Source organism: Salmo salar, chromosome ssa01 (genome assembly GCF_905237065.1).
Source record: "Salmo salar chromosome ssa01, Ssal_v3.1, whole genome shotgun sequence".
In the NCBI taxonomy this organism is placed as follows: domain Eukaryota; kingdom Metazoa; phylum Chordata; class Actinopteri; order Salmoniformes; family Salmonidae; genus Salmo; species Salmo salar.
This window is the reverse complement of record NC_059442.1, coordinates 101,162,729-101,182,985: the sequence shown is the minus strand read 5'-3', so window position 1 is coordinate 101,182,985 and position 20,257 is coordinate 101,162,729. Positions and strand designations below refer to the sequence as shown.

General features: G+C 44.0%; 1 protein-coding gene across 13 annotated transcripts in view; it reads left to right on the top strand.

Moving 5' to 3' along the window:
• The window catches only part of LOC106611148 (neurexin-1a), a 778,513-nt gene that overhangs the window by 435,163 nt on the left and 323,093 nt on the right, over positions 1 to 20,257 (top strand). For 2 of the 13 annotated variants that reach the window (XM_045724966.1, XM_045724951.1), the window contains exon 1: positions 729 to 2,013. The exons of 9 other annotated variants lie outside the window; for them this stretch is intronic. In XM_045724966.1, the coding sequence (XP_045580922.1) occupies positions 1,719 to 2,013 (295 nt within the window). In that variant the 5' untranslated portion in view covers positions 729 to 1,718. Of the gene's footprint in view, positions 1 to 728; positions 2,014 to 20,257 lie in introns of those variants that run through there. 2 more of the 13 variants (XM_045724953.1, XM_045724971.1) reach the window with 2 other exon arrangements.

The following is a 20,257-nucleotide window of genomic DNA, read 5'->3' as shown; positions in this document are numbered from 1 at the left end:
AATGGGTTTTTATCAGCCAGGCGAGCAAGGCTGACTTCAGCACCCTCCCTGTGGACAGCTCTCCACCTTTTGCCAAGCTATGTGTGTGATCCACATCCTTCCATCAGTGGCATATCCCATTTCCCTAATGTTTGGCTGGGGCTGCAGATGGTCTGGAAGTTGTAGTGCTTGCTCAGAGTAAAGGAGAAAAGAGAAGAGATTCGTTTTTATTTTGTCCCCTTTGAAGCTGCAGCGTGGATAAGTGTGGATGGGATCATTAAAGAGCTCTGTGATTGGCTGCTGAGAAGCTAGATCTCCCCTGGATGGGAACCGTTGGACTGTTGGACCGTACTGCTAGGATCTTATTGTCTTTCTCTACATGACCGCTCTGATACTCTTCACCACTCCACCCAGAGAGAGAGAGAGATAAAGAGAGAGAGAGAGAGGGGAGAGGGAAATAACTTGAACAAAAACCAGCTTGAATAGATGTATCTTTCCCTGCTTTGTGTTGCTCTGGCTTCCATTCACTGCCCATCAGATTGTTGGTCCGCGTAGCAGTGGATAGAAAGAAAGAGAGAACAAGAGACGGAGCCCCACATCCCCTGCTTATTTTTCGCCCAAGTAGGCTCTTCTTCTGCAATGCACTCTGGCTCCGCTAATTCGCTCTGTGGAGCCTGGTAATTTGCATAGACTCTCCCCCTCCTGCTCCACGGATGGCTGTCGGAGCTCCCCCTCCTTACTCCCTCTCTCCCTCCCTCTCTCTCTCGCTCTCTCCTTCTCCTTCTCTTGCACACGTCTTGCTGAAACTGTGCTCGCTCGCAGTTTCTCAGCCTGTGAGTGTGTGAGTGGCTCCGTAATGCAGACCAGCCGCTCTCTCTCAGGTGCTGCCGCGTTGTTGCCTCTCCACTGAGTCTTGCAGAAAGTGTAGAGCGAACCTCTAGGAGCGTGTCCTGATACCCGTCGCAGGTGCAACCATTATCGTGCCATCCTCTCGACGTTGCAGCTGCTGCCCACCACCACAGGCAAATGAGAAAGCGTTACTTCGGATACACTCGAAATCCTTTGGACATCCTCTGAAAACATACAGGAAGGACATACAGGAGGGACATAAAGGAGGGTAAACTTGGAAGGAGGGAATGTTATATTTGCTTTGATGAAGAAGAAGATGTTGAAACTCTATATATGTGGTGTTTTTTACCTCAGATTCTGAGGCTGAAAAATCGATGTGGATTTTCTGGAGTATTCAAATTTTTGGAGGGGAGAAAAGTATGCATTTGATTCTGTGAGCTTTTCTTCGCAGAAAAAAGAGTGGGTGAAAAGGAGAGAGAGAGTGCGAGCGAGGAAGTGTGTTAGGGGAATTGGAGCAGTGTGGGATTTCTTAGACCCTGTTTGACGAGTGTGTCCTAATTTCTTGAGTGCATATTTTTTCCTCCTCTCTCATTCTTTCCACAATGATTGATCATACTTCTCCCACAGTCCCCTTGGTACCCTTGCAGATTTCATAAACTACCGGAAAAACAGCAAGAAGGCTCTCTATTCTCTTCTCCTTCTCATTGACTCTTTTCTGCAGTGGATTCTCTGTGGATTTGTTGGTCAGTCAGCAGTGTGTGTCCTGGGGCTTGTGAGTTGCGAGAGCGCGTTGGGCAGGAAGGGCACTAAGGGGACAATGGGCCGTCGGGCTCATCACTAAGGTCCCAAATCTTGATACTCAACTCGCCTTGCTGGCCTCTCAGGGAATCATGTTGGGAGGCTGGAGGACACAGCAATCCCCCACCCCCCCACCCTCGAGGCCCAGGCAGGAGCCCCTCTGCTGGGACTTGACCTCGTCTGTCTTCCTTGTCCGCTTGGTTCTCTGGATGACTGCTCTAGCCCTGGGATGTGTGGCCGGATCGGGTCCTGACTCGGGGCCACCAGGGGGGGCCACAGGTGCAGAGGGCCTCCACCACATTCACCTCAACCATGGGGGCAAGCGTCACCATTCCGTGCCTATTGCCTTCCATAGATGGCCTGCCGCCTTGCTACGAGCAGGCCACAGTAAGTATCCTTGTACTCTGACCATAAACACAGCGCTCTGCTCTGTATGCCAATTAGCAGAGGCTTTTATCCGAAGCCATTTATAGTAGTGTGTCCATTTATTTTCCTATGGGTGGCCCCAGCGGGAATCGAACCCATGATCCTGACAGTGCAAGCTCTACTAACTCAGGCAAACAGAACCACAATGAATGACACATGCCGTCACCATCTCCCTAAGCTCTTTGGGGGAGGTTAATTTGGGTCCCTGTAGCATCTTTCTACTTCTTACAGCCCAATTACTGGGATGAACTAGTTGTCTATTGAAGATGTATTATATTTTTGGTCAATATATTTATATATGTATAATATATATTTTTGGTTTTATTTGGTGCTCAGCTTTTTGTATTTCACGTGCCACTGCAGCTGATTGGATATGGTTTTATTGTGGTACCTTGCAGCTCTTTTCATCATAATCAAGTCCAGGTTCTGGGCTGAGCTACTTGTCTATTGGAAACATACTTGATTTAATTTACAGCAATACAATAATTGTAGTTTCCTTTAATCGTTTACTGTAGCCTACTTCATCTGTCCATCTATTCCCTTATTATTTTGTCTCTTTCTCTCCATCTCTCTCTGACGTAGTTAAACTCCATCCCTCCATCCCTCTTTTGTCTGCCTCGGCATAATTCCCTCCCTCCATCCCTTCCTCCCTCCATAGCGTCTCAGATTAGCCCTATCCCTCTCTCCAGATGCTCTGTGGTGCGGCGGCCACAGCCAGATTAGACAGGATTACAGGGTATGTGGCGTGGCGAGGCGAACCATTCACTGCTGGCCCCCGGTGGCCGATAGAGAATGTGTAGATATTGCACTCAAGTAGACATGATGAACTAAAGTAAATGGTTCTACGTAATGCCACAAAGGGTTTTATTGTTCTTTTCACCATAGAGGTTTCTCCTTTTTGGTTCTGTAAAGAACCATGCTCATAAGGTTCTAAATAGAACCTGCATGGTCCTACAAAGAACCCTTCCCTAAGGTTCTATTAAGAACCATTAAAAAGGTTCTATAAACTGTAGGACTAATAAAGGGTTCTGCTACAGTTTACAATCATTTTTGGTGCATTCAGAAGTATTCATACCCCTTGACTTATTCCACATTTTTTTGTGGTACAGCCTGCATTCAAAATGTATTAAATATTTTTTTTCTCACCCATCTACACACAATACCCCCCTGTTGTTCCATGTAGTGGCTCTGTTAATCAATGCATGTGTATGGGCTAATAGCAGAAAGACCTAAAACAATTTTTCATCAAATATTATTTTTATATTTTTTTGAGATACTTGAAATGGTCTTAAAAATCTAAATCAAATAGTAAAATGATCCTTGATGTGACCTAAGGAGTGGATCCTTTTTTTCAATATTCGCCTAAAATGACATACCCAAATCAAACTGCCTGTAGCTCAGGACCTGAAGCAAGGATATGCATATTCTTGATACCGTTTGAAAGGAAACACTTTGACATTTGTGGAAATGTGAAATTAATGAAGGAGAATATAACGCATTAGATCTGGTAAAAAAAAAAAAATTGTCCCATCATCTTTGAAATGCAAGATAAAGGCCATAATGTACTATTCCAGGTTAGGCGCAATTTAGATTTTGGCCACTAGATGGCAGCAGTGTATGTGCAAAGTTTTAGACTGATTCAATAAACCATTGCATTTCTGTTCAAAATGTTTTATCAAGACTGCCCAAATGTGCCTAATTGGTTTATTCATACATTTTGAAGTTCAGAACTGTACACTCTCCTCAAAGAATAGCATGGTATTATTTCACTGTAATAGCTACTGTTTCTTTTTTAATTTACATTTTATTTCACCTTTATTTAACCAGGTAGCCTAGTTGAAAACAAGTTCTCATTTACGAATGCGACCTGGCCAAGACAAAGCAAAGCAGTGCGACACAAACAACAACACAGAGTTACACATGGAATTAACAAACATACAGTCAATAACACAATAGGAAAATGTCTATATACAGTGTGTGCAAATGAGGTAAGACAAGGGAGGTAAGGCTAAATATTTACAATTTAGCAATTAAACACTGGAGTGATAGATGTGCAGAATATCAATATGCAAGTAGAGATACTGGGGTGCAAAGGAGCAAAAAAAAAGAATAACTGTATGGGGATGAGGTAGTTGGGTGGGCTATTTACAGATGGGCTAGGCACAGTGATGTGTGAGCTGCTCTGACAGCTGGTACTTAAAGTTAGTGAGGGAGATATGAGTCTCCAGCTTCAGTGATTTTTGCAATTTGTTCCAGTCATTGGCAGCAGATAACTGGAAGGAGAGGTGGCCAAACGAGGGATTGGCTTTGGGGGTGACCAGTGAAATGTATCTGCTGGAGCGCATGCTACGGGTGGGTGCTGGTATAGCGACCAGTGTGTTGAGATAATGCGGCGCTTTATCTAGCAAAGACATATAGATGACCTGGAGCCAGTGGGTTTGGCGACGAATATGAAGCGAGGGCCAGCCAACGAGAGCATACAGGTCACAGTGGTGGGTAGTATATGGGGCTTTGGTGACAAAACGGATGGCACTGTGATAGACTGCATCCAATTTGCTGAGTAGAGTGTTGGAGGCTATTTTGTAAATGACATCGCCGAAGTCAAGGATCGGTAGGATAGTCAGTTTTTCGAGGGTATGCTGCCAAACGAGGGTTTTGCAGCATGAGTGAAGGAGGCTTTGTTGCGAAATAGGAAGCCGATTCTAGATTTAATTTTGGATTGAAGATGCTTAATGTGCGTCTGGAAGGAGAGTGTGCAGTCTGACTAGACACCGAAGTATTTGTAGATGTCCACATATTCTAAGTCAGAACTGTCCAGAGTAGTGATGCTGGACGGGCGGGCAGGTGTGGGCAGCGATTGGTTGAAAAGCATGCATTTAGTTTTACTTGCATTTAAGAGCAGTTGGAGGCCACGGAAGGAGAGTTGTACAGCATTGATGCTCGTCTGGAGGTTTATTAACAGGGTGTCCAAAGAAGGGCCAGAAGTATACAGAATGGTATTGTCTGCGTAGAGGTGGATCAGAGAATCACCAGCAGCAAGAGCGACATCATTGATGTATACAGAGAAAAGAGTCAGCCCGAGAATTGAACCCTGTGGCACCCCCATAGAGACTGCCAGAGGTCTGGACAACAGGCCCTCTGATTTGACACACTGAACTCTGTCTGAGAAGTAATTGGTGAACCAGGTGAGGCAGTCATTTAAAAAACCAAGGCTGTTGAGTCTGCCGATAAGAATGTGGTGACTGACAGAGTCGAAAGCCTTGGCAAGGTCTATGAATACAGCTGCACAGTATTGTCTCTTATCTATGGAGGTTATGATATCGTTTAGGACCTGAGGTGCACCCATGACCAGCTTGGAAACCAGATTGCATAGCGGAGAAGGTATGGTGGGATTCAAAATGGTCGGTGATCTGTTTGTTAACTTGGCCCTTGAAGACCTTAGAAAGGCAGGGTAGGATAGATATAGGTCTGTAGCAGTTTGGGTCTAGGCTGTCTCCCCCTTTGAAGAGGGGGATGACCGTGGCATCTTTCCAATCTTTAGGGATCTCAGAAGATACGAAAGAGAGGTTGAAGAGGCTAGTAGTAGGGGTTGCAACAATTTTGGCTAATAATTTTAGAGAGGGTCCAGATTGTCTAGCCCTGCTGATTTACTGCTGATTTACTTAACCAACAGTGCAAATTTTAAGTATAAAATAGGTATTAGGTAAGCAATAGATAAGGAAGGAAATAAAAAACAACAGTAAAAAGACATTGAATAATAACAGATGCGAGGCTATATACAGTAGCGAGGCTATAACATTAGCAAGGCTATATACAGGCACCGGTTAGTCAGGCTAATTGAGGTACTATGTACATGTAGGTATGGTTAAAGTGCGTATATGATAAACAGAGCAGTAGCAGAAGCGTAAAAGCGGGGTTGGCGGGAACACCTCACTCTGAACATTTTACTCGCAGTAGCAGAGCTGGTTAGCCTCCTTATATGTTATCAAAATTGTTGGTGACTGACTGTGCTGCTGAAAACAATTTAATTACGCTTTTTTGACGACATTTACTGACACCGGCCATATTCAAAGCATGTTGAGCGTTTGTAAAGTCATCAGTTATTCTGCACTCCGGCACACTCAGCAAATTTCTGAACTCACCCAGTATTCTCTCCATCTGATACAATCCAGCAATAGTCTACTCCACACAGTGACATAATCCTTGGTTGCCCAGGGTTTAGTGTGTAGTCATTGCATTATCCTCCTCAGTATACAGTTGAAGTTGGAAGTTTATATACACTCAGGTTAGAGTCATTAAAACTAGTTTTTCAACCACTCCACAAATTTCTTGTTAACAAGTTATAGTTTTGGCAAGTCGGTTAGAACATCTACTTCATGCATGACACAATACATTTTTCCAACAATTGTTTACAGACAGATTATTTCACTTATAATTTAATGTATCAAAATTCCAGTGGGTCAGAAGTGTACATACACTAAGTTGACTGTGCCTTTAAACAGCTTGGAAAATTCAAGAAAATGACTTCATGGCTTTAGAAGCTTCTGATAGGCTAATTGACATAATTTTAGTCAATTGGAAGGGTATCTGTGGATGTATTTCAAGACCTACCTTCAAACTCAGTGCCTCATTGCTTGACATCATGGGAAAATCAAAAGAAGTCAGCCAAGACCTCAGAAAAAACATTGTAGACCTCCACAAGTCTGGTTCATCCTTGGGAGCAATTTCCAAATGCCTGAAGGTACTACATTCATCTGTACAAACAATAGTATGCAACTATAAACACCATGGGACCACACAGCTTTCACACTGTCTCCTAGAGATGAACGAACTTTGGTGCGAAAAGTGCAAATCAATCCCAGAACAACAGCAATGGACCTTGTGAAGATGCTGGAGGAAACAGGTACAAAAGTATCTATATCCACAGTAAAAAGAGTCCTATATTGACATAACCTGAAAGGCCGCTCAGCAAGGAAGAAGCCACTGCTCCAAAACCGCCATAAAAAAACAGACTACGGTTTACAATTGCACATGGGGACAAAGATCACACTTTTTGGAGAAATGTTCTCTAGTCTGATGAAACAAAAATAGAACTGTTTGGCCATATTGACCATCGCTATGTTTGGAGGAAAAAGGGGGAGGCTTGCAAGCCGAAGAACAACATCCCAACCATGAAGCATGGGGGTGGCAGCATCATGTTGTGGGGGTGCTTTGCTGAAGGAGGGACTGGTGCACTTCACAAAATAGATGGCGTCATTTGGAAGGAAAATTATGTGGATATATTGAAGCAACATCTCAAGACATCAGTCCGGAAGTTAAAGCTTGGTCCCAAATGGGTCTTCCAAATGAACAATGACTCCAAGCATATTTCCAAAGTTGTGGCAAAATGGCTTAAGGACAACAACGTCAAGGTATTGGAGTGGCCATCACAAAGCCCTGACCTCGAACCTATATACATTTTGTGGGCAGAACTGAAAAAGCGTGTGCGAGCAAGGAGGCCTACAAACCTGACTCAGTTACACCAGCTCTTTCAGGAGGAATGGGCCAAAATTCACCCAACTTATTGTGGGAAGCTTGTGGAAGGCTACCCAAAATGTTTGACCCAAGTTAAACAATTTAAAGGCAATGCTACCATATACTAATTGATTGTATGTAAACGTCTGACCGACTGGAAATGTGATGAAAGAAATGAAAGCTGAAATAAATCATTCTCTCTACTATTATTCTGACATTTCACATTCTTAAAATAAAGTGGGGATCCTAACTGACCTAAAACAGGGAATTTTTACTAGGATTAAAAATCAGGAATTGTGAAAAACTGAGTTTAAATGTATTTGGCTAAGGTATATGTAAAATTCCGACTTCAACTGTATGTAAGGGATAATCAACTCAGGGCTATGTGTTCTATGGAAAAGAGTGAACAACGTGGAAAGTGTGTTCCACGACGCGCTAGCGAAACGGACCTTCGATGGAGTTGCATTATTTTACAGAGAACACATAGAGCTCCAAGTTGATTTTTCCCTTCTATTCAATCACTATAATTTAACACATTCAATTGAAAGGGCTTTGTTGGCATAGGAAACATATGTTTACATTGTCAAAGCAAATTAAGTAGATAATTAACAAAAGTGAAATAAACAATAAAAATGAACAGTAAACATTACACTCACAAAAGTTACAAAGTAATACATACATTTATAATGTCAAACTATGTCTTTGTACAGTGTTGTAGCAATGTGCAAATAGTTAAAGTTCAAAAGGGAAAATAAATCAACATAAATGTGGGTTGTATTTACAATGGTGTTTGTTCTTCACTGGTTGCCCTTTTCTTGCGGCAACAGGTAATGAATCTTGCTGCTGTGACTGCACACTGTGGTATTTCACCCAATAGATATGGGAGTTTATCAAAATTGGATTTGTTTTCAAATTCTTTGTGGGTCTGTGTAATCTGAGAGAAATGTGAGTCTCTCGCTCTCTCTCTCTGTGTGTGTGTGTGTGTGTGTGTGTGTGTGTGTGTGTGTGTGTTGTGTGTGTGTGTGTGTGTGTGTGTGATACCGTATGTAGGTTGAGCTGACAGTTTGGAGAGGTGACACATTTTCAGAGTGCCATTGATGTTGAATATGAATGTGTCCTGGATTCAGTCAGCTTGGTTAGCTGGAGGGATGGAAAGGAGAGCAGTGGTAAGAAGAAGGAGGAAGAGAGAGAGGAGAAGGAGGTCTAATGGAAAGGAGAGAGAGGGAGAGAAGAAGCAGGTCTGAGAACGGGATGGAGAAACAGGAGATGGAGGGCGAGTTTGTAGAATCATGTGGATAAATTTGGTGGGGAGATGGTGAGGTTTTAGGCTGATGAGGTTGAGGATGGGAAGAAGGAGGAGGAGGTGGTGGAGGAGATGTTGAGGGGTAGATAGGAGGAGAAGGAGGAGAGGTAGAGGGGGAGATGGGAGGAGATGGAGGAGAGGTAAGGGTAGAAGGGAGGATGGGAGGATGGGGAAGAAGAGGAGTTGGAGGAGTGGTTGAGGGGAAGATGGGAGGAGGAGGTGGAGGAGAGATAGACGGGGAGATGGGAGGAAGAGGAGGAGGAGGAGGAGAGGTAGAGGGGGAGATGGGAGAAGGTGGAGGAGAGGTTGAGGGGAAGATGGGAGGAGAAGGTGGATGAGAGTTAGAGGGAGAAGGGATAAAGTGTCGGTGGAGGAGAGGTAGAGGGCGAGATGGGAGAAGGAGGAGGTGGATGAGAAGTAGAGGGGGAGATGGCAGGAAGAGGAGGTGGAGGCGAGGTAGAGGGGGAGGTGGGAGGAAGAGGAGGTGGAACAGACGTAGAGGGGGAGATGGGAGGAGGAGTTGGAGGAGAGGTAGAGGAGGAGGAAGATGAGTTTCGAGGAGAGGTTGAGGGGGAGATGGGAGGAAAAGAAGATGGTGGAGAGGTTGATGGGAAGGTTGGAGGTGGAGGAGAGGTAGAGGGGGACATGGGAGGAAGAGGAGGTGGAGGAGAGGTAAAGCAGGAGATGGGAGAAAGAGGAGGAGAGGTAGAGGGGGAGATTGGAGGAAGAGGAGTTGGATGAGAGTTAGACGGGGACATGGGAGCAAGAGGAGGTATAGGAGAGAAAGAGAGGGAGAGGTTAGAGAGGGAGAGATGGGAGGAGGAGGTGGATGAGAAGTAGGGGGAGATGGCAAGAAGAGGAGGTGGAGGAAAGGTAGAGGGGTACATGGGAGGAGTAGGAGGTGGATGGGAGGTAGAGGGGGAAACGGGAGGAATAGGAGGTGGAGGAGAGGTAAAGCAGGAGATGGGAGAAAGAGGAGGAGAGGTAGAGGGGGAGATTGGAGGAAGAGGAGTTGGATGAGAGTTAGACGGGGGACATGGGAGCAAGAGGAGGTATAGGAGAGAAAGAGAGGGAGAGGTTAGAGAGGGAGAGATGGGAGGAATAGGGGGACATGGGAGCAAGAGGAGGTATAGGAGAGGTAGAGAGGGAGAGGTTAGAGAGGGAGAGATGGGAGGAGGAGGTGGATGAGAAGTAGGGGGATATGGCAAGAAGAGGAGGTGGAGGAAAGGTAGAGGGGTACATGGGAGGAATAGGAGGTGGATGAGAGGTAGAGGGGGAAACGGGAGGAAGAGGAGGTGGAGGAGAGGTAAAGCAGGAGATGGGAGAAAGAGGAGGAGAGGTAGAGGGGGAGATGGGAGGAAGAGGAGTTGGGCTTTGGTGACAAAACGGATGGAACTGTGATAGACTGCATCCAATTTTCTGAGTAGAGTGTTAGAGGCTATTTTGTCAATTACATTGCCGAAGTCAAGGATCGGTAGGATAGTCAGTTTTACGAGGGTATGTTTGGCAGCATGAGTGAAGGATGCTTTGTAGCGAAATAGGAAGCCGATTCTTGATTTAATTTTGGATTGGAGATGCTTAATGTGAGTCTGGAAGTAGAGGTTACAGTCTAACCAGACATCTAGGTGTTTGTAGTTGTCCACATATTCTAAGTCAGAACCGTCCAGAGTTGTGATGTTGGACGGGGTGGGACTCTCGTCCTGACAACAGGCCCTCCAATCCGATTTGACACACTGAACTCTATCTGAGAGGTGATTGGTGAACCAGACGAGGCAGTCATTTGAGAAACCAATGCTATTGAGTCTGCCGATAAGAATGCGGTGATTGACAGAGTCGAAAGCCTTGGCCAGGTCGATGAAGACGGCTGCACAGTACTGTCTTTTATCGATGGCAGTTATGATATCGTTTAGGATCTTGAGCGTGGCTGAGGTGCACCCATGACCAGCTTGGAAACCAGATTGCATAGCGGAGAAGGTATGGTGGGATTCGAAATGGTCGGTGATCTGTTTAACTATGCTTTCGAAGACCTTAGAAAGCAGTTTGGGTCTAGAGTGTCTCCCCCTTTAAAGAGGGGGATGACCGCGGCAGCTTTCAAATCTTTGGAGATCTCAGAAGAAACGAAAGAGAGGTTGAACAGGCTAGTAATAGGGGTTGCAATTATTTTGGTGAATAATTTTAGAAAGAGAAGGTCCAGTTTGTCTAGCCCTGCTGATTTGTAGGGGTCCAGATTTTGCTGCTCTTTCAGAACATCAGCTATCTAGATTTGGGTGAAGGAAAAATGGGGGAGGCTTGGGCAATTGCTGTGGTGGGTGCAGGGCTGTTGACCAGGGTATGGGTAGCCAGGTGGAAAGGATGGCCAGCCGTAGAAAAATGCTTATTGAAATTCTCAATTATCATGGATTTATCGGTGGTGACAGTGTTTCCTAGCCTCAGTGCAGTGGGCAGCTGGGAGGAGGTGCTCTTATTCTCCATGGACTTTACAGTGTCCCAGAACATTTTGGAGTTTGTGCTAGAGGATGCAAATATCTGTTTGAAAAGCTAGCCTTTGCTTTCCTGTGTATATTGGTTCCTAACTTCCCTGAAAAGTTTCATATCGCGGGGGCTAGTCGATGCTGATGCAGAACGCCACAGGATGTTTTTGTGCTGGTCAAGGGCAGTCAGGTCTGGAGTGAACCACAGGCTATATCTGTTCCTGGTTCTACAATTTTTGAATGGGCATGCTTTTTTAAGATTGTGAGGAAAGCACCTTTAAAGAATAACCAGGCATCTTCTAATCAAATCAAATCAAAGTTGATTTTTCACGTGCGCCGAATACAACAGGTGTAGACCTTACAGTGAAATGCTTACTTACAGGCTCTAACCAATAGTGCAAAAAAGGTATGAGCTGAACAATAGGTAAGTGAAGATTTAAAGACAACACTAAAAAGACGGTGAGGAAAGCACTTTTAAAGAATAACCAGACATCCTCTACTGACGGAATGAGGTCAATATCCTTCCAGTATACCTGGGCCAGGCCGATTAGAAATGCCTGCCAGCTGAAGTGTTTTAGGGAGCGTTTGACAGTGATGAGGGGTGGTCGTTTGACCGCAGACCCATTACGGATGCAGGCAATGAGGCAGTGATCGCTGAGATCCTGGTTGAAGACAGCATAGGTGTATTTGGAGGGCAGGTTTGTTAGGTTGATATCTATGAGGATGCCCGTGTTTAAGGTATTGGGGTTGTACCTGGTAGGTTCATTGATAATATGTGTGAGATTGAGGGCATCAAGCTTAGATTGTATGATGGTCAGGGTGTTAAGCATGTCCCAGTTTAGGTCACCTAACAGCACGAGCTCTGAAGATAGATGGGGGGCAATCAAATCACATATGGTGTCTAGGGCACAGCTGGGGGCAGAAGGTGGTCTATATCAAGCGGCAACGGTGAGAGACTTGTTTCTGGAAAGATGGATTTTTAAAAGTAGAAGCTCAAAATGTTTGGGCACAGACCTGGATAGTAAGACATAACTCTGCAGTAAATTGCAACTCCGCCCCCTTTGGCAGTTCAAACTTGTCAGAAAATCTTATAGTTAGGTATGAAAATTTCAGGGTTTTAGGTGATCTTCCTAAGCCAGGATTCAGACACGGCTAGGACATCTGAGTTGGCAGAGTGTGCTAAAGCAGTGAATAAAACAAACTTAGGGAGGAGGCTTCTAATGTTAACATGCATGAAACCAAGGCTTTTACTGTTACAGAAGTTAACAAATGAGAGTGCCTGGGGAATGGGAGTGGAGCTAAGCACTGCAGGTCCTGGATTAACGTCTACATCACCAGAGGAACAAAGGAGAAGTAGGATGAGGGTACGGCTAAAGGCTATAAGAACTGGTCGTCTAGTACGTTCGGAACAGAGAGTAAAAGGAGCAGGTTTCTGGGCATGGTAGAATAGATTCAAAGCATGACGTACAGACAAAGGTATGGTAGGATTTGAATACAGTGGAGGTAAACCTAGGCATTGAGTGACGATGAGAGAGGTATTGCCTCTAGAGACATCATTTAAAACAGGTGAGTTCACCGCATGTGTAGGAGGTGGAACATCAGGGTTAAGTAAGGCATACTGAGCACGGCTGGAGCTTCTACAATGAAATAAGACAATAATCACTAACCAAAACAGCAGTGGACAAGGCATATTGACATTAGGGAGAGGCATGCGTAGCTGAGTGATCTTAAGGTCCAGTGAGTAGCTAGGCGGGCTGGAGACACAACGATTCAGACAGCTAGCGGGACGGGGCTAGCATTCTAGCAGAAGGGCTTTAGAGGGACGTTGCGACGGAAGAAGTCTGTTGTAGCCCCCTCGTGCGGTTAAGTCGGCAGACCAGTCGTGATGGATCAGCATGGGTCCATGTAGTAAAATGGTCCAGGCCAATTGGCAAAATAGGTATAGTAGCCCAAGAAATTGGCTGATGGACCTCTTCAGCTAACAGTCCGGTATGCTTTAGACAGCTAGCGGGCCATGGCTAGCAGGCTAGCAGATGGGCATTCAGGGGACGTCGCGACGGAGGAGCCTCTTGAAAAAAGCCCTTGGACGAATTACGTCGGAAGTCCAGTCGTGATGGATCGGCGGGGCTCCGTATCGGCAATAAAAGGGGTCCAGGCCAATTGGCAAAATAGATATTGTAGCCCAGGGAGTGGCTGATGGACCTCTTCTGCTGGCCAGGAGATGGGCCTAGCATAGGCTAGCTCCAGGCTAATTGGTGCTTGCTTCGGGACAGAGACATTAGCCAGGAGAAGCCACTCGGATAGCAGCTAGCTAGCTGCGATGATCTAGGTGAAAAGGTTCAGAGCTTGCGATAGGATTCCGGAGATATGGAGAGAAAGAAGTCAGATGGGATGAGGTTTTGATGTTGGTGTGCTGTGCCTTTTTTTCTCCACACATAGTGTTGTGTGTTCCTTCCAAACAACGAAACTTTTGTTTAATTTGTCCACAGACTTTTTTGCCAGTAGCGCTGTGGAACATCCATGTGCTCTTTAGCGAACTTCAGATGTGCAGCAATGTTTTTTGGGGGACAGCAGTGGCTTCTTCCATGGTGTCTTCCCATGAACACCATTCTTGTTCAGTGTCTTACGTATTGTAAACTCGTCAACAGACATGTTAGCATCTTCCAAAGATTTCTGTAAGTCTTTAGCTGACACTCTAGGATTCTTCTTAACCTCATTGAGCATTCTGTGCTGTGCTCTTGCAGTCATCTTTGCAGGACGGCCACTCCTAGGAAGAGTAGCAACAGTGCTGAAATTTCTCCATTTATAGACAATTTGTCTTACCGTGGACTGACTTTTAGAGATACTTTTGTAACCCTTTCCAGCTTTATGCAAGGCAACCATTCTTAATCTTAGGTCTTCTGAGATCGCTTTTGTTTGAGGAATGGTTCACATCAGGCAACACTTCTTGTAAATAGCAAACTCAAATTTTGTGAGTGTTTTTAATGGGGCAGGGCAGCTGTAAACAAAATCTCAAAACTTGTCTCATTGTTTCGACTCCAGGTTAGTTGACTCCTGACTCCAATTAGCTTTTGGAGAAGTCATTAGCCTAGGAGTTCACATCATTTTCCCAACTTACACTGTGACTGTTTAAAAGATGTATTCAACAATAACAAGAAAAATACAGTAATTTGTCTGGGCTAAAGGTTAGCTGATGACCACTAGCAGTGGCTAGCTGACTAGTAGCTAGTAGTTAGTAGCTTTAACTACTAGCTAGTAGCTTTAACGCTCCCTCCCTCTCTCTCTGTCTCTGTCTCTCTTTCTGTCGATTGTTGTATCGTTCTCTCTTTCGGTCTTCTTTCATTCCTCCCTCCGTGTGTTCCCAGTTCTGTGTAGCTATGCGGTGTCACCTTCCATCTAATCCTGTTTGCAATACTTATGTAACCGTACCTTCTGTTGGCTCTTATCGCCACACTGCACTTACCATTGTCACAGGTGATTAGCAAAAACAAAGCCAGGCCAGTTTCCCAAATGATACCCTATTCCCTATTCAGAATACTATCAGGCGCCATAGGGCTCTGGTCAAAAGTAGTGCACTACATAGTGAATAGGGTGTCATTTGGGAAGCTTCCCTAATACTGCCAAAATGCCAGCCCGGTTTTCTATGCAAATTACCCTCATTTCTATTTTATTAAAGTGCCGAATTGATTTTTATATATATTTATTTGCATATTGGTTGGGTGTGTTATTTGTGTCTTAATAGATAGCTGCTTTAAATGGATTGTAGAGAAGTACAAAGTTATTTTCAAGCTCTGGAGCATCTTTATTGCAAAACATTTATCCTGACATTTCCCTCAACATTTCATAACATATGCAGTATGATTATGTGTATGAATATCAGCATGAGTCATCTAGGGTTAAACTATACAATAACCCTTTTATTAAACAACAATGAACAGATAATGGAAACTTTTATTTCTAGTGGGAGCCATCCACTATCAATTTGGAAGATAGGATGAGCATGACCACACTGTAAACCTCAAACATTTGAGGAAAACGATTAACCCCAAACAAATTCAGTCAAGAAGCTTAAATATCTAAAGTGATCAGTGCTAACTTCATGTGAGTAATACAATTGCCATTTTTTCTAGTAAGGTATACTTCAATTTAACACCCCAACTACGCAATAATTTCCTAGTGTGCCTTGTCTTTTTGAATGAATTCTGGAGTTACCACCCATGACTGTATTTGTTAGTGACAGAGACATCATTGTTGAATTAGTTCATTTTCAGTCCTATGGCCTTCACCAAGTTAGTTCTTAGGCGAATTTTATCAATATAATTGAACCATTACATATATCATATACTGTCAGGGCTGGCTCAAGGAAGCAGGAGAGGTGAAGTCAAGCGCAGGAGACAGAAAATCCGTGAACACACTTTTAATGGGTATCCACTCAGACCGAAAACTAGGTAGGGCAGGGCGCATAAAACAAATGCTCAAAAAACCCAGCCCAACACAATGCAGGGACGCAGCCCACAATAACCTCTGCGAAATTCACAGGCAGAGGGAAACACTTGTTCCTCAAACAACATGCGTCCTGACATAAAACAATCACGCACAAAAAAACAATCCTACCTAGCTCAACTAAATACCCCCCCCCCACTAACTACTAATACAAAACAGGTGCGTGCTTAACCTAGACCTAACCAACAGAAAGTGAAACAGAGGATCGGTGGCAGCTAGTAGGCTGGCGACGACGACCGCCGAGTGCCGCCCGGTTGAGGGGAGCCACCTTCTGTCGGTGTCGTGACATATACAGTGGCCTGAAACTCATAGATTACAGGCCACATCACTACAAGCAGGGTTGCAAAATTCCACAAACATTTTTCCATGAATTTTCCAACCAAGATTTCTGGAAAACCTGAGAAATTTACCAGAATTTTGCAACCCTAACTGTGAAGGACATTATGCTGGCTTGCAAAGTGATGTGTACTTCCTATTGAAATCTAGGCAGCGTTAGACTATCAAACAGTTGAAATTTGTATTCACACACAACCTGCATTCATAATGACTGCCAGGGTGGGTTTAAAATAGTGGGAGAAAACTACAGATATTAAAAACAAATTTCCAAAAATCTACCTGCAGTAGAGCATGCTGGAAAAAAAATTATATCTTGAAAATTTGGTGTGAGTTCTCATTTAGTTTTGGGTCAGTACCACATAAACCTTTGAAGTAATAATTACTTTTCATTGACTGAGTTCAACTTACTAGAAGTATTTCAGTAAAAAATGTCTTGAGGTTTACAGTGAATGTTCAGGATGTACATATGAAAGGTTAGATGAAATATGAACTAGATTTACATGAAAGATAGGAGGAACATTACCCTTGATCAGGATGTACATATGAAAGGTTTGATAAAATATGAAATAGAGTTAGTATGTGATGAATTGTTTTAATGAGTCTCAGTCACGGATCATATCTGCATCTCAAATGGCACCCTATTCCCTATTTAGTGCACTGCTTTTGACCAGGGCCCCATATGGCACTATGTAGAGAATAGAGTGCCATTTGGAACTGGACCCATCTCTCAGAAGCAGACTGATCATCAATGTGTTCTGGTAGAGGGGTGTCTTGAGGAGAGGAATGTAGACTGATCATCAATGTGTTCTGGTAGAGGGATGTCTTGAGGAGAGGAATGTAGACTGATCATCAATGTGTTCTGGTAGAGGGGAGTCTTGAGGAGAGGAATGTAGACTGATCATCAATGTGTTCTGGTAGAGGGGTGTCTTGAGGAGAGGAATGTAGACTGATCATCAATGTGTTCTGGTATAGGGGTGTCTTGAGGAGAGGAATGCAGACTGATCATCAATGTGTTCTGGTAGAGGGGAGTCTTGAGGAGAGGAATGTAGACTGATCATCAATGTGTTCTGGTAGAGGGGAGTCTTGAGGAGAGGAATGTAGACTGATCATCAATGTGTTCTGGTAGAGGGGTGTCTTGAGGAGAGGAATGCAGACTGATCATCAATGTGTTCTGGTGGAGTGGTGTCTTGAGGAGAGGAATGCAGACTGATCATCAATGTGTTCTGGTAGAGGGGAGTCTTGAGGAGAGGAATGCAGACTGATCATCAATGTGTTCTGGTAGACGGGTGTCTTGAGGAGAGGAATGCAGACTGATCATCAATGTGTTCTGGTAGAGGGGTGTCTTGAGGAGAGGAATGCAGACTGAATAAATTAGGAGACGACACACACACGCACATGCACACACACACACACACACACACACACACACACACACACACACACACACACACACACACACACACACACACACACACACACACACACACACACATACACACACACACACACACACTTACTTATCAATGACAGACAACTAAAGGTGTGCCATAATGTGGAGGTCAGGTCAGTGTGTTTTGAAAAAGATAGCAGCCTCCCCTGCCAGTTAGCCATAGCTTATATGGGAATGCAGTCAGAGAAAGAAAACACATAGAGAGATTTAAATAAACTTGGTTATTGGAGGTTGAGAGGAGACATTAAGAATGAAGACTAAATTAGTCTTACCCCAGAGTAATGAAGGGAGGAGGAGAGAGGAGAGCATCCTTCGGTTTATTACATAATATCTTTATCAGTGGAGACCCCTTGATATCACCCCTCTATGGTTGTTTGGGATTATTTAAAACTCCTGCTCCACCAAACACTCCTAATACAAGGAGTGTATCTCTCATCCCGGTTTGTTCATCAAGTAATGTAGGTTTGTATTTTATTTAGCCAGTTAAGAACTAATTGTTATTTAGAATGACGGCCTACCCCTGCCAAACCCTAACCTGGACGATACTGGGCCAATTTTGCACAGCCCTATGGGACTCCCAATCATGGCCGGTTGTGATACAGCCTGGAGTTGAACCAGGGTCTGTAGTGACGCCTCTAACACTGACATGCAGTGCCTTAGAACACTGTGCTACTCGGGAGCCCTAATAATTAATTACTCTCTCTACCTTCAGAGCTAATGGGAGAATAAGAGATTGTAGTTCTGTTGTGGGATTGTAGTTCTGTTGTGGGATTGTAGTTCTGCTGTGGGATTGTAGTTCTGCTGTGGGATTGTAGTTCTGATGTGGGATTGTAGTTCTGTTGTGGGATTATAGTTCTGCTGTGGGATTGTGAGAAGGGAAAGGGAACAGAGGAAAGCAAGACAAAAGGCAGGAAAGGAAAACAATTAATTGAGAGGGACAAGTAGATAGATGGCAATAGAGAGAGTTAGGGGGATAGAGATATTGAACATTTGAAAAATAGAAAAAATATTAATATAATAATGGAAATAGAGATATATAAAGACGGAGAGAAAGAGACAGAGGGAGAAAGAGAGGCAGACAGTGAAAAAGAGATTGGGAGAGAGAGAGAGGCAGATGGAGAGGCAGAGAGAGGCAGTGAGATGGAGGAGTTCACAGTGGGTGAACTGCAGGGCTGTGGGCCCCTGTTGGTGCCTCTCAGGCCGTGTGTTGTGGTTTGTATAATACAGGTATTTCCAAACTGGGTACACCCAGGGGTATGCGCAATGCCGTCGGGGTACAGCCAAAAAAATAAACAATAATAAATAAATAAAAATATTTTCAAACAGTCCATTTATATGTTCCAATGGGGCTATACATTTGGGTGAGTTTTTTTTGTTGTTGCCTGAGTAGCCTCGTTTCACTGCCAAAAATAACATTAACCCTCTAGTGTTCAGCGAAATAACAACACAATGTCAAATACAGGTAGCCTAGTCAAATAATTTACATTCAATCACATTAACCGTTACTCTCTTAACGGTCCGTATGGTGCCAAATGTAGGTGCTGCTCATGTTGGTATCTGTACTGATGGCGCAAAAGCCATGACAGGGAGACATAGTGGAGTGGTAACGCCCGTGCAAGCTGTTGCTCCCAACACCACTTGGGTACACTGCAGCATCCACCAAGAGGCTCTTGCTGCCAAGGGAATGCGTGACAGCTTGAAAGATGTTTTGGACACTACAGTGAAATTGGTTAACTTTGTTAAAGCAAGGCCCCTGAACTCTTGTGTATTTTCTGCACTATGCAATGATATGGGCAGCGACCATGTAACACTTTTACAACATACAGAAGTGTACTGGTTATCAAGGGGAAAAGTATTGACACCTTTTTTTGAATTGAGAGACGAGCTTAAAGTTTTCTTTACTGTCCATAATTTTAACTTGTCTGACCTCTTACATGATGAAGAGTTTCTCACACGACTGGCCTATCTGGGTTTTTTCTCACCTGAATGATCTGAATCTAGGATTACAGGGACTCTCCACAACTATATTCATTGTGCTGGACAAAATTGAGGCTATGATTAAGAAGTTGGATCTCTTCTCTGTCTGCATTAACAAGGACAACACACAGGTCTTTCCATCATTGTGAACTTGTTCTGGTTAAATAAAGATGAAATAAAAAATAAATAAAAATAAATAAATATATATATATATATATATATACATAATCAAGTTTATGGACAATGTCAAATGTGATATAGCGAAGCACCTGAGTGAGTTGGGTGTGCAATTACATAGGTACTTTCCCGAAAACGGATGACACAAACAACTGGATTCGTTATCCCTTTCATGCCCTGCCTCCAGTCCACTTACCGATATCTGAACTAGAGAGCCTCACCGAAATTGCAACAAACGGTTCTGTGAAAATGTAATTTAATCAGAAGCCGCTGCCAGATTTCTGGATTGGGCTGCACTCAGAGTATCCTTTCTTGGCAAATCGCGCTGTTAAGACACTGATGCCCTATGCAACCACATACCTATGTGAGAGTGGATTCTCGGCCCTCACTAGCATGAAAACCATATACAGGCACAGACTGTTTGTGGAAAATGATTTAAGACTGAGACTCTCTCCAATACAACCCAACACTGCA